This window comes from Salvia hispanica, chromosome 5 (assembly GCF_029641045.1).
Source record: "Salvia hispanica isolate PSC_SH4W2 chromosome 5, Shi_PSC_v1, whole genome shotgun sequence".
In the NCBI taxonomy this organism is placed as follows: domain Eukaryota; kingdom Viridiplantae; phylum Streptophyta; class Magnoliopsida; order Lamiales; family Lamiaceae; genus Salvia; species Salvia hispanica.
In genome coordinates, this window is record NC_142696.1 from 31,311,565 (window position 1) to 31,324,711 (window position 13,147).

Sequence of the window (13,147 nt, forward strand, 5' to 3'; positions counted from 1 at the left end):
AGAGCGAATATATGTCCAAACACTTCTCGATTAATGTTATCATGTCGCCTTGGGCGTCATTATTTATAAATTACTCCCTCCGTCCCATTCAAAATGACCACATTTCCTTTTTTGTTTATCCCAATCAAGATGTTCACCTTTCCACATGTGATAATTTTATAGAAAAAATCTCTAACTTTGACAAATAATTATGATTGACTATAAAGTCGAAAATCAGCGAAACTAGTGGAAGATAAAAGTTATGGATGTCTAGTTTATATATTTGAGCATGAAACTTTTAGAGATTTATTATTTATCACCATTTTGATTGAACCTACCAGAACATATACAATCTCTTTATAGAAATTACACGATGAAACGATTTTAACTCGGTTAAATCTGAAATTTGTTAACAAGGTAGAAGAGACATATATCCATGTTCTATAAACATTTGATCTGAAAAAAGAGACCATTTAATCAGTTAAATTGGTCTCGTAACATGGTGCTAAAACATCACATGTTTTAAGAAATATCAAAGCATGTTTTAAAGTTCAAATTTTTTTACAACGAATTTGAATTTTCCAATTCACCATGTCAGTCCTATTCAAGTTGGGGGTTAATCAAATAAATACAAGATTATAAAAGTAAAAGTAAAGGGTAAATACGAGGGGGATACATAAAGTTAAACACATCAAATCATAAAACAATGAATACACACATCATTTTCCTCTTCTTCATATGTACAAATCGATTTCTACATACAAACACATTTACATTTGTTAGCTGTCTATAGTTACTATGCTCTACTGCTACATGATATTTGCCCAAATCAATTAAACAAGTTACACCCAACTAAAAACAGGGCAGAAACAATTACATGAACAAAATTCAAAACAAAAATATGGGGCAAAGAGGGAACATCCTAAGTCTTTTAATCTATTACATCATATTCATACAACAATTCATTTTCAAATATTCACCGTCTCAGGCTAGACTTCAGCATTTTAACCCATCATCCACAACATGAATTTGTTAAAGAGACAGTCGAATTTAAACATAAATGAAAATGTCTGACAACAAAATAGAAGGTTCTGCCTAGAGAACACGAAGAGGCATCCCCATGCCATCTCATCCTCTCCTAAGTAGATTCTTTATGCATACACCTATCTGCTTTTGCTGGACTCCAGACTTCGGCCGAACAACTTCCAACAGAATATCACGGCTCCCAACTACTGTCGGAGCAAATATGTTAGACGAGTTATATACTGTCAGTATCAACCAGATATTTACTCGGGGTGTTGCAGTGCTAATTGACCTTAAATCAGCACCCCAATAGCAATATCAATGACATAATCAGAATATTTGATTGAATAGACATATTTAAATAAAAATAAAGATGTCCAACAAGATGGGTGTAAGTAAAAAATGGCATACAGTACTCCTTAATTGTGCTAGGTGTGCTAGATCTCACAAAAAAATCCTACAAGAAACTACTATGCAAAGCAAGAGTAAGAGGCAACGGATAATACATCGTTACAATTTTCTACTTTTGTTTAGCCAGGAAACTGCTATCTAACTGTATATTTTCCTCATCAAATTTAATGCTAAAATATATTCCTGTGTTTGCAAATATTTTTTAACATACTACTTCACCTTTCCATAACATGGGTATATATTAAGAACAATCTGAGAGGTACTTCTAAATTAGCCAACAATCTGAGATGTACTTCTAAATTAGCCTTCGCCTGACACAAAAAGGAGACGGCAGTTCTTCAAGAATCCGAAAATATTTTTTAATTAATAATCCCCAATTTGTTATCACCATCTACATCATAGAGCCATCTACGCACCATTTATGTAACTATGTAAGGTATAAAATAAAAGTCGAGAACAAATTTTGCAGAGCAGGGAACAGTTGATAGGACTCCGTCCATTTCATGGATCAGAGTCCTAAATCCAGTTCTCACTTTAACTATTTGTGAGAATAATATTTGGAGGTCCATATAATCTATACATTAATAAACTGTTTACTTTGGAGGATAGGCATGACAAGTGAAGATAGGGTTACGTTCTATAGCTACTTTTGGAGCATATATAACTTTTTTGATAGGTTGATTGATTTGCAATTTTAGTATTACATAAAAAAAGCTCAGACCTAAAGTCGTTTCGTGAGCCCAATAATAATTGTAACTTGTAAAATGAACACATAAAATTCATGTAAAAATACTTTTCTTGAGCTAGCAGAAAGGTGGTCCTCACTGAAATAAGCACACACAACTTAGAAAACTCTAACCCCCACTCAGCACTACCTACACCCAATAAACAAACAAAGCATTCCAAAAGAAAATTTATCAATCGAGAAATGCCTTGCTAGATAACCAATTTATGAGAGAAAAAGGCGAGCAAGAGGATGCATCTATTTTCTGTTATTTCATTAAAAAGATAATTATCTAGTTGAGTTAGTTTTATCAAAATTAGATTAGAACTAGATTGCGGTCAGGGCCGTCAGGCTTTGGCCATTTTTCCCTGGCTCCTGTTTTCTGTCCACAGGCATCTAGGATTCATTTTGGAGAATAGCGGGGACTAGTAGGGAACTGAAAATTATCTCCTTTGTTGATTCCTATTATTTCGAGATTGTTAATTAATTAACATTCATGTTTGGTTCTTAAGTTCCTCTGTGGTCCTTTCTACTCGATCATGCCGGGTGATAATTGCTAACTCACATTTAATTCTTGTTAAGTTTTTCAACTAATCTGAAACTTTTTGCTCAAGAAGACTTATCCAGTGAATAAAAAAGAAGTTAAGGAAATGCACTAACATTCTCAAAGTTTAACAATGCTGAGAGGTACCTAAACTAAAAAAATACTATAAAATAAACCTAATAAGTTTTAGGTTTTCGAGAAGGGGAATCAACAGACAGACATGCATGAGCAAAATCTGGTGCTTTATTGGTGTGTAATGATCCAACTAAAATCAACATAACAAAGAAGGTCAACGGCTAATTTTACTACTAAGAAGAGATTGCAATTAAAACAAATACCAAAGTCAAAAAAGTAACACATAGAATAAATTCAATAAGAATAATAGAGTAGAAGAACTTACTAGCATCCAGCAAGAAGAGAAGCAGTATCTTCAAGTTGCTCTGCAATCCATTAGAGTTACTCGGAGGTCAGACGCCGCCTCTTCCCATAATCAGCATCCCTTGATCGTGATCTATGCTCTTCCTCATGAGATACCCTTGACTTTCCGTGCGATCTTGATGATCTTCCCCTGTCCCAGTCATCATCATATTCTGCCTCGCGATTTTTGTGCCTATGATGATCACCATATCTGTCTCTATCATCTCTATGACGTTCTCTTTCACGTTCACGGCCACCACGCTCATGGTCTGTGGAACGCTCACGATCCTTTTCCCGCTCTTTTTGCCTGTCTCTGCCAACATCTTTGTCATCACGATGTCTCCTTTCTGACCAATCATGATCTTGTCGAACATCCTTCTCTCTAGACGCATCTCTTTCATACCCAGCTCCTCGATCATCTCTGTACCTTCTTTCAGAAGAGCCAGACCAGTCCCTTTCTGACCCTCTATCTTTATCCTTCACGGTATTTGTCCACGGCCCCCTCTCTTGACTCCCCTCCCCATACTGATGGTCAGATGTAGCTTCTTCCCCATAACTAGATTCCCCTGCTCTCCCTCCATGCTCATCGCCTGCCCATCCTCCCATATTAGGATCTGACCACATTCCCATATTAGGCCCATCAACTCCAGGAGTGGGACCCATCCCCATGCCACCCAAGGGCATCCCCCTCCCAAAGAACGCAGGATTAACATGTGGAGCTACACCGGGCAAACCGACATTCCCGACAGGCCCAAATGAAGACAAGATGCCCGGAAAGGGAGCTGCAGGAGCACCAGGAAATCCATAACCACCCATTCTCCCCATATGACCTGCAAAAGCAGGATCGAAACCTTGGCCCATCATAGCCTGAGGGTGCATCATTGGAGGAGCTCCACCAAGCTGACCAAATCCATTACCAGCTAAGCCACGACCAGCCATTCCACCAGCCCTACCCCTCATGGGGCCAACTGGGCCTCTGTTATTAATCCCTCCCTGAGCATTACCTCTACCCCAGTTTCCTCTCCCAAAACCCCTGCCATTATTATCACCACCATTGTGAGGATTCCCACCAGCATGTATATTGTTACCAACTCCACCAGGTTTACTGGGTAAATCTGCAGGGCCTCTCCTTGGTTGGTTAACAGCTGTCCCACCCATTTGTTGTTGATTTCTATTAACCTGGGCTTCACCCATTCTTTTAACAGTATATGGTGAGGCATAAGCAACAACGCAGGGCCGCCCATTGAAAACATGGCCATTCATTCCTTCTTTGCAGGAAGTGGCAGCTCCAGGATCAAAAAACTCGACTTGACAGTATCCTTTGGACTTGCCACTAGCTCTCTCATCAAAGAACTTCACCTCTTTTACCGGTCCATACTTGCACAGTTCTGCTTCCAGTTCACTATCTGTTGTCCACCAATGCAGGTCACCGACAAAGAGAACTGTCCCTCCACCCCCACTGCCAACTGCCCCATCACCTCCAATACCAGGCCCTCCACCCATACCATCAGTTCCATACACATTTCCACCAGTCCCGTTCATATTCCCCAAGTTCCTAGCATTATCATAAGTTCCTATGTTAGGCGCATGTGGCTGTTGATGGTGAACCATTTGTTGATTATTAGGGACATTGTTGTTTACTCCCCGCTCTTCCAAATCAGGTATATTATTCGATGACTGCCCCAACTCAACTCTGAATCCACCCCCACCGCCAGGAACTATCCCTCCCGCGCCTCTTCCAAGTCCCACGTCACTTGCACTGGTATCCCCTCTAACTCCCGCATCTTGAAACCCGGCCACTAAACCAGGAATCCTAGATGGAGCTGCCTCATCCGGCAAACCCATACCTTCACCCTCTATCTGCGGTTGAGGTTGCAGCTGAAGCTGTGGCTGCAGCTGCAGCTGCATCTGTGGCGGAGGAGGTGGAGGCGGGTCCACATTCAGCTTCTTGTCTTGAACTTCCTCAGTCCTGTGAGCTGGGTGATCCTCATTCCTACGAAGAGACTGCTGAAAGTTCTCACCAACATTGACGTCATTGTAGAGATCCTCATAGTCATCGTCCTCCTCGCCCAGAAAACCATCGTCGTCAGCAACAGCAGAGATTGCCTCGTTCCGGTGGAACTGCTCGTTCGGATCTCCACTGTAGCCATCACCTCCACCTCCAACTTCATTTTCATCCATCACTTGACTCCCTACTCTAAACAATAAGGGTTACAATAATGTTCCTGACAAATAAATTAAAAATACAATAGAACCGATCAAACAAAAATGGAGGGCATTATCCACTTCAGAAATTTTGATCTGCAGACCAAGAGAATAACTATAGGTAAAACGCAACATTTATTGAAATCGGGAAATTAAATAAAAACTTCAATTCCTACATTCAAGAAAAAAAAGTTAGCACCCTAAATGTACCCAAACAGCTAATCATGCTAAGGAAGCCAAAATGGTTTGTGAAAAACCACAAAATTCCATCATCAATTGAAGCCATGAATGAGAATTTTTCAAACCCTAGAATCGAAACTGATGGAGCACGTCACTAAAAATTGAAAAGGGCGGAAAGGTAATGCACATAATTGAATCGCCACGCTATTATTCAGTGTATCTATCCGAGACAAGAAGCTCACCTGATAAAATTGCGAATTTAGATCCGTCGGAAAGAGAGGGAGGGAGAGAGATACAGTAGAACCGTAAATATGGTCGATAGAGAAAATTGGCAGCTCGAGTGGGCCTTTATTGGGCTTTATATATCCTTTATGTGATGTTTTCTGCTTCTACGATACTTTATTATTTAAAAAAAAAAAAAAACAGAGGAAGACAGAAATGAAAAGAGCAGCAAACTGCAGTGTAATTACAGTGTACTTTAACGTATTTCACCAATGTTTCAATTGAGTACAAAATAATTTAAGCTAATAAATATCATACAAAAAATTTCATTAGTATTACGAATTAGTACATTCCATCTAAAATCACTAGCACTATTATTTTTTCTTATTTTTCTCCAAAATTATACCCTAAAAAATATGATATTATTTCTCTAAGTAATACGTTATGCATTGCGATATAGGCATTTTATCAAGAAATGAATTCACATTTAACTTTCAACTAATATTTGTAGCTAATTTTAGAGTCGAAAGGATGAAAAATAAGAAAAAATAATGATGTTAGTGATATTTAGACGAAATGTACTAATTTAAAACACTAATCAAACTTTTTGTATAATATTTGTTAACTTAAAACATTTTGTACTCAAATGAAACATTGGTCGAACATTTTGTACATGAGGTGTAATTGGCCCGCAAACTACCTCATTAGTCCTTTTAAGTTAGTGATATCGAAGATCTCTAATAAAAAAAAGTAGCATGACCCTAATGTTTATATAATTACAAGTAATGTTTCTCGGACTAAACACCCTTAGGCTTTCATAAAAGTATTTTTATCACTCTATTGTATTGATTGCTGACATATGATTTCTGTCAACAACTTTTTATGTAATTTTCTAATAAGTTTTGATATTTCATATATAATTAAAATTTTGTTGTTATTTACATTTTTTATTTATTTTTATAATATACAAATTAATCATTATTTGCATTAATTAATCTTCATTTGTCCTACAAGAATATGAATTCTTTTCTTTTTAGTCCGTCCCACAAGAATATGCACTTTATAATTTCGCAATCTCTTTTCTAATTCTCCGCTAACAATACTTTAATTACTTTTTTTTCTCTATATCTCTTTTCCTTTACTAATTTTGCACTAAAACCCGTGTCGAATCCAAAGTACATATTCTTTAAGGGCGGAGGATGTATGAAAGTAATAAAATGAGACTCTTTCTTCCTTATAAAACTCATTTTCTAGTATTTTTCCGTATTTCTATTTCCCCTAATTTTTCTTTGTTTTTACCTTAATTTACGGATCAATTTTATTTATTAAATCCTAATTTTGTGATATTAATTTTTAAATTTACATTCTCTTAGTTTCAAATACTATTACTAATGAAAAAAATTCTTCTAAGGACAAAATAGCTAATATCACATGCTTGAATATTTTCAAAATATTACTCATGTTTCAATTTTATCATGAATGGCAAGAAACTAAGCAAATTTATATATAAAGATTGAATGTTCATATGATGCTAAAAATTTCAATTTGAGCTAAATTAAAATTTTCAATAAAATATCAATCGCAAAAATAGTCTTAAAGTTAGGCTTAGAGTAACAAATTAGTTCAATGATATATAATGAAATAATATTTTAAATATCAATATTTTCAAGAAAATAATTACTGTATCATTTAATTAAATGTGAAATATTTTGCAAACTGTGTAAATAACTTAATTTTTCCATATTTTTTGTTGTTTCTCAATGATTTCCTACATGATATAACTAGTACTCCCTCCGTCCCATTAAATATGCAACATTTGAGAATCGGCACGGGATTTTATATAGTGTTTTGTGAGTTAATGAAAAGAGGGTAAAGTAAGAGAGATGAAAAAGTAGAGATAGAGTTATTTCTGTTTTAGGAAACATTTTATTTTTAATGGGACAATCCAAAAAGGAAAACGTTTCATTTTTAATTGGACAGATGGAATACTATATTGTTACCACTAACTAGGGATATGAGAAGTTTTTTTTCTATGCAAATAATGACAAAACTTTAATCACGTATGAAGTACGGGTACCAGATTTTATTAGGAAATCACATAAGAAGTTGCTATAAAAAATGTGACAGATTTTCATATTGTCAGCAAATTTAGGGATTGCCAAAAATGCCCTTTTAGCTATTTGGGCATTTTTTTCCCTAAAAGTGGCTAAAAACACTACATTCATGATTATATTAAACGTTAGAGTTATCTGGAGCTATTTTTTTCTTAGGAGTATGTGGTATCACAAACCTAAACATCAGAGAATAATGAGATAGTTCACTCAAAATAAAAATAAAAATAAAAAAAGTACAACTCTAATTCGTTTGATAATTCTCTAGAAACTTTTGTGATCCATAATATGTTAATTTTTAAAATTTTCCAAAGTTAACATTCGATTAACAAAGCATGTCAAGGTGATGTCGACCATGAACGTGGGCTATGACACGACAATTGCAAGATTCGTTAGGCGTTCTCATCCTAAGCATTAATAAGGGAGAAGAGGCACGACTCGAGGAGGTCTGGAGCTTGAAGACACTGCCCGAATTCCAGAATGACGAATCGAGTCGAGAATAGGCATTGGATAGTCCAGAGGAGAGGATACGAGACACCCGATTGGGTGGCGAGAAAAAAGAGACCAGAGGTCCACTCGGTCGGGTGTAGCATGAGCCAACATGTCCCCCGACCGGGTGGTGCGGGGGGTCAGGGTGGCCTACCCTGGTTGGGTAGCAGTCGGGTGATTCGAGCGCCACCGAGCCACCCGACTGGGTACAAGGTACAAAAGCACGATTTTAGCTATTTTTATGCTTTTACTCTTTTTTTTTACTACCCTATTAAGAATACTCTTCGAGGATTCATTTACCTCATATATTTGAACATTGTAAACCTTATAAGACTTACGATGTGTTCGGTTTCACATTTTATTAAATACACGGAATTAATTTTATGGCCGGATAATACTCTACCACCTTTGGAAGAGTATTTATCAAATTTCATCTTGGTTGTTGTATTCTTTATTTCTAACAATTTATGTAAATGTATGCTTATCTAGCTTGTGGGTTGCTAGTTTAGTGGATCCAATTTAAGTTGTTTTTTATGTCTTTGAAGGATGTTTAAAGGTTCTAAGAGGTTTTCACTTGGTAACACTTCCTTCACCTTCTTGTTTGTGTCTGTTTTTTCTTCATTCATGTGATTAAATTCTTCTTGTTGAAATATTTTGTGTTGGATTGCAAGAACAAGATCTTGAAAATATATCTATATATGATAAATATTGTGCAAATGTTCTCATCATTTGGTATCAAGAATTTTTGTTCATGTAAGAATTTGCCAAAAATACTCTTTGTTTATGGTCATTGTTCTTATGCCCTTGTAACCTTGTTATTTGCAAACTAGTTATAATCATGGGCTTGAAATAAAACTTGCATACATTTTCTTGGATATGCAAATTTGCTATCTACAAAATCATAGCCCAAAAATATTTAAATTGATTGGTTTATTGATTGTTGTAGACTTATTATATATTTTGTTAATGTTGTTTCTCCCATTTGGCTTAGGGGCGATCGGTTGTCTATATTCGAAAATGCATGAAAAGATTATTGTAGACAATTTTCATAAATTTGAGATTGAAAATATTTTCACAAGTGTGTATGTGATTGTATAGTCTATGAATAAATGGAAGAGTGATCGGTGACTTCAGTTAAAAGCATCCACATCCGTGCTCTTATTAAAGAGCACGGATGTAGGCCGAACCCACTTTTATTTATTTTTCACTCCTTGCTCTTAGGTAAGAGCACAACACTCATATTCATATTCTTCCGCAAGAACAAGCTCAAGGGTCCCACCATCCCATTATTTAATTTAAATACTTCAATTACTAAAAACATTTCTACAATATAAAAATATATTAAAATATAAAAATTACATAATTAAATCCTAAAAAATAAAAATACATAATTAAAATCCTAAAAAATGAAAAAATATAATTAAAATCCTAAAAAATAAAAAAATACATAATTAAAATCCTAAAAATTAAAAATTACATAATTAAAGGCTAAAAAATACTCCCGTGGAAGACTAATCCTCTATCCCCAATGTTCTTCGGAGGCCCCGTATCATTGCAACATGTGAATCAAGTTGATCGGGAGTCATCCGAGACCTATCGGCCATATTGAGTTGAGCCAAGAGGGTCCACAACGAGTTGGTGGGGGGTTGAGGTGGCACAAAGGGAGCAGGGGCGGATAGAGTCGCGGTGTGACGGCGGTTGGCCGTCGCCTTCTTCCTTCCTTGCGGCCGACGTTAGGAACTGCTCGGGCCGGCGTTGGGGCTACCCAAGTTAGTTGTGGCAAGCTAGCTAGCCACCTCATCCTCGCCGGCGTCGGATAAGGATATCGACCTCGACCGTTTGCTGGAGGAGCTGGAGGAGGATGTTACGCCACCCTTATACTTCTGATGATGGCGCACCTCCTGCCGAGAGCCGAACAGTTTATAATTTAGGGATTGGTAGGTCGTCAAGGCGGCAGTGATGATGTCGAGCTCGCTCTTGCCGCTCCCCGCCGACCGCTCTTCCTGGAGGTAATACCCCCGGAACTTTCGGATTTCTTCGTTGGCTCTGAAGATGGAATTGCGCACCATACTATCATTGCAATAGATGGTTCCATCAGGCCGGTTTTCATTGTACTGACGAGTGACGCGCCACCAAAACCTATCCCCGCTTTGGTTCGTGCCAACATCCGGATCTTCGGAGATAATCAAATAGGCTTTGAATAACTGATCCATCTCCGGCGGAGTGTACGGGGTGCGGACGAGTAGGAGGAGTATGAGTAGGAGTAGGAGTAGAGCCGCCGCTCCCTCCTGAGCCGGGTTCGGGTGCCAACCCGTATCTCCCATCGGGGGCATCTTGGTCGTCCACCGGGTAAGGCCGGTAGCTACCCGGAACTTGAGAACATTGAGTTTGAGAAGGGGCCGAGAATTGCGTTTCCAGACTAGGGAATGGTTGTGAGTTGAACCATTTGTGGTTCCAACCGCGGGAGTCGGAGGGGTGATCGCCACAGCCGGATTTTTCTTTGTAAGAGTGAAAGATTGAGAATTGATGAGAGAATTTAGGTGAGAATTGTGTAGTGTGATGGGAAATTTTTTGTTTGGAAGTGGGGGTTTTTATAGATGAAAATGTGAATTTTGGAAAAAAAAATTAAAAAAAAAATTAAAAGTGGGTAAAACACAGATATAATTTATTGGGAAGTGGGAAAATATTTTTTTTTATCTAAAAACAATATTTTTAATTTAAATTCGAATTTAAAAAAAAAATTGCCAACGGCTATGTCGTTGGCCAATCGCATGCCGCCACGTCAGCCTGCTCAGCGGCACGGACGTGCTCGATGCATCGAGCAGCGCCGTGCCAGCGGCGGACAGCAGCGTGCCTCGCCGTCGGCACGGACGGCGTCCGTCCGCGCGAACACCGTTGTAGATGCTCTGAAAACAAGATAGTTCATTAGTGGTATTTGGTTTACTAGATAAAATAGTAGTAATATATAATTTAGGATTAAGTTCTGATATTATTTAATATGAGGGATTGACTATGACTAATTATTACTACTATCCATCTAAGATTAAGTTATGAGATTCAATCTTATAAACCAAACATAATACAAATTTAATTATGTGATATAATCTTGCAAACTAAACACCCATTATATGCCAAAACTATCCCTTGAAATAAATGTAAAATCCTCATTTTATCATAAGTAAACCCTAAGGGGCTTCTTGGTATGATGGAATGGAATGGTGGAATGGAATGTGATTCCTACTTCCATTCTATTAATTTGCTTGGTGTGATGGAATGAATGAGTGAATGGATGAAAATGCCAAAAAAAATCCAAGGAAATTGACTGTCACAACCCAACTCTTATGACTTATGCACTTACCAAAAATAAATTCAAAATTTAAACTAAATAATCCATTTGTCAAGTAAATAGAGCACACATATTATATCAATCCAAAAACCAACATTTATCAGGAGAAGGTTGCCAAAAATGCGCCAGCCGCCGACCCTGATAACATGTGGAGTTCCTATGACTCACGTCAATCCAAAAAGTTCACTGCTATCTTATTCCTGAAAAATATTAGTGGTTTATATGAGCCACAACTCAGTGTATATAAATCTTACCTTTAATCCCACATCCCAGATATCAATATATTCTTTAACCAATATATAATAACCAACAATTATTAGAAACAATTTCATGCACATATGCATATGCCACACTATTCAGTTTATTATTCTGTGACAAATCAAGTCTGGTATCTGCCCGGGATTTCATTGTATATGACCCGAAGGTCCCATTGCCTTTGTACGTATATATATATATGACCCGAAGGTCCATTGCCATTGTATAATATGACCCGGAGGTCCCATTGCCATTGTATACATATATATGACCCCAAGGTCCATTGCCATTGTATATATGACCCGTAGGTCCATTGCCATTGTATATAGGTCCATTGCCATTGTATATAGGTCCATTGTCATTGTATATGACCCGTAAGTCCATTGCCATTGATATCAGACCTAGGGCATGACTGTCACAGATCCTTTTTAATCCCTGATTATAATAATTCCAACACCATACATCAAACATATCCATTGCACCAATTACATATCCACGTCATATTAAACCATCAATATCAAATGACACATAACTATTTGAGGCTCACATTATATAATTCAAGCATTCACTCTAATTTAACACGTAACAATCAATCACATAAAATATATAAAATAATCACATAAAATATATAAAATTAAAAGTGTGATTTATACACACCTGATTATGATAGATTGATTAACTGAACTTCTGATCTGGTCTCATGATTTCCCGCTGTCAATCCTAATGTTATTTAGTAAGAATTTTAATACGACATTTATACATATAAATATACATGTGCGAGTGTGTAAAATAGCCTAAATGAACTTAACGAAAAATTTCCCTTTCAATTACCTTTTTAATTATTTATTTCTCTTCTCTCGAATTGCTAGTCCTTCCACCGAACCCCATCTTTTCTCTCTCGTCGGATATTTTGTTTCTCAATTCTTTGCTTTAGGCTTTTTTGTCTCTAATATACAAAATTAATGTAACCATTTATAGGGATTCATAGTCGGTTAAACCGACTAACAATTCTACTTTATATAATATAATAATTATAATGGCTTTTGAGTGCATAATTCTGTTTACATATTTATCACCTACATGAATGCATACATGAATTACTCATTATATATAATAATAAGAAGAAATTTTTATCATAGCCATAGCCAACAATTTGTTATGCTCTAGTTTTTTATTGTCTCACACATCACTATATATGACACGTGCACTACAAGGAAAGAGTGCTAGGTTTGAATCATCTT

At 36.8% G+C, this 13,147-nt stretch overlaps 1 protein-coding gene and 1 long non-coding RNA gene across 6 annotated transcripts; both read right to left on the reverse strand.

The window, feature by feature from the left end:
- Positions 1-652: 652 nt before the first annotated feature.
- LOC125188150 (uncharacterized) lies at positions 653-5,846 on the reverse strand. Of its 5 annotated transcripts, none has more exons than XM_048084897.2 (3): positions 5,726-5,846; positions 3,082-5,295; positions 653-1,211 (listed from the first exon to the last, which is right to left on the reverse strand). In XM_048084897.2, the coding sequence occupies exon 2, from the start codon at positions 5,277-5,279 to the stop codon at positions 3,138-3,140; it is 2,142 nt and encodes a 713-aa protein (XP_047940854.2). In that variant the 5' UTR covers positions 5,280-5,295; positions 5,726-5,846; the 3' UTR covers positions 653-1,211; positions 3,082-3,137. The 5 variants fall into 5 exon arrangements, with proteins under 5 accessions (XP_047940854.2, XP_047940855.2, XP_047940856.2 ...); XM_048084898.2 differs by having other exon boundaries at positions 3,082-5,290; positions 5,726-5,838; XM_048084899.2 differs by having other exon boundaries at positions 653-1,208; positions 3,082-5,323; positions 5,726-5,838.
- Positions 5,847-11,707: 5,861 nt separating this feature from the next.
- LOC148926639 (uncharacterized) lies at positions 11,708-12,832 on the reverse strand. The gene is made up of 3 exons (XR_016130431.1): positions 12,738-12,832; positions 12,564-12,626; positions 11,708-11,851 (listed from the first exon to the last, which is right to left on the reverse strand). It is a non-coding gene; the product is annotated as an uncharacterized LOC148926639 (long non-coding RNA).
- Between the last annotated feature and the right edge of the window lie 315 nt (positions 12,833-13,147).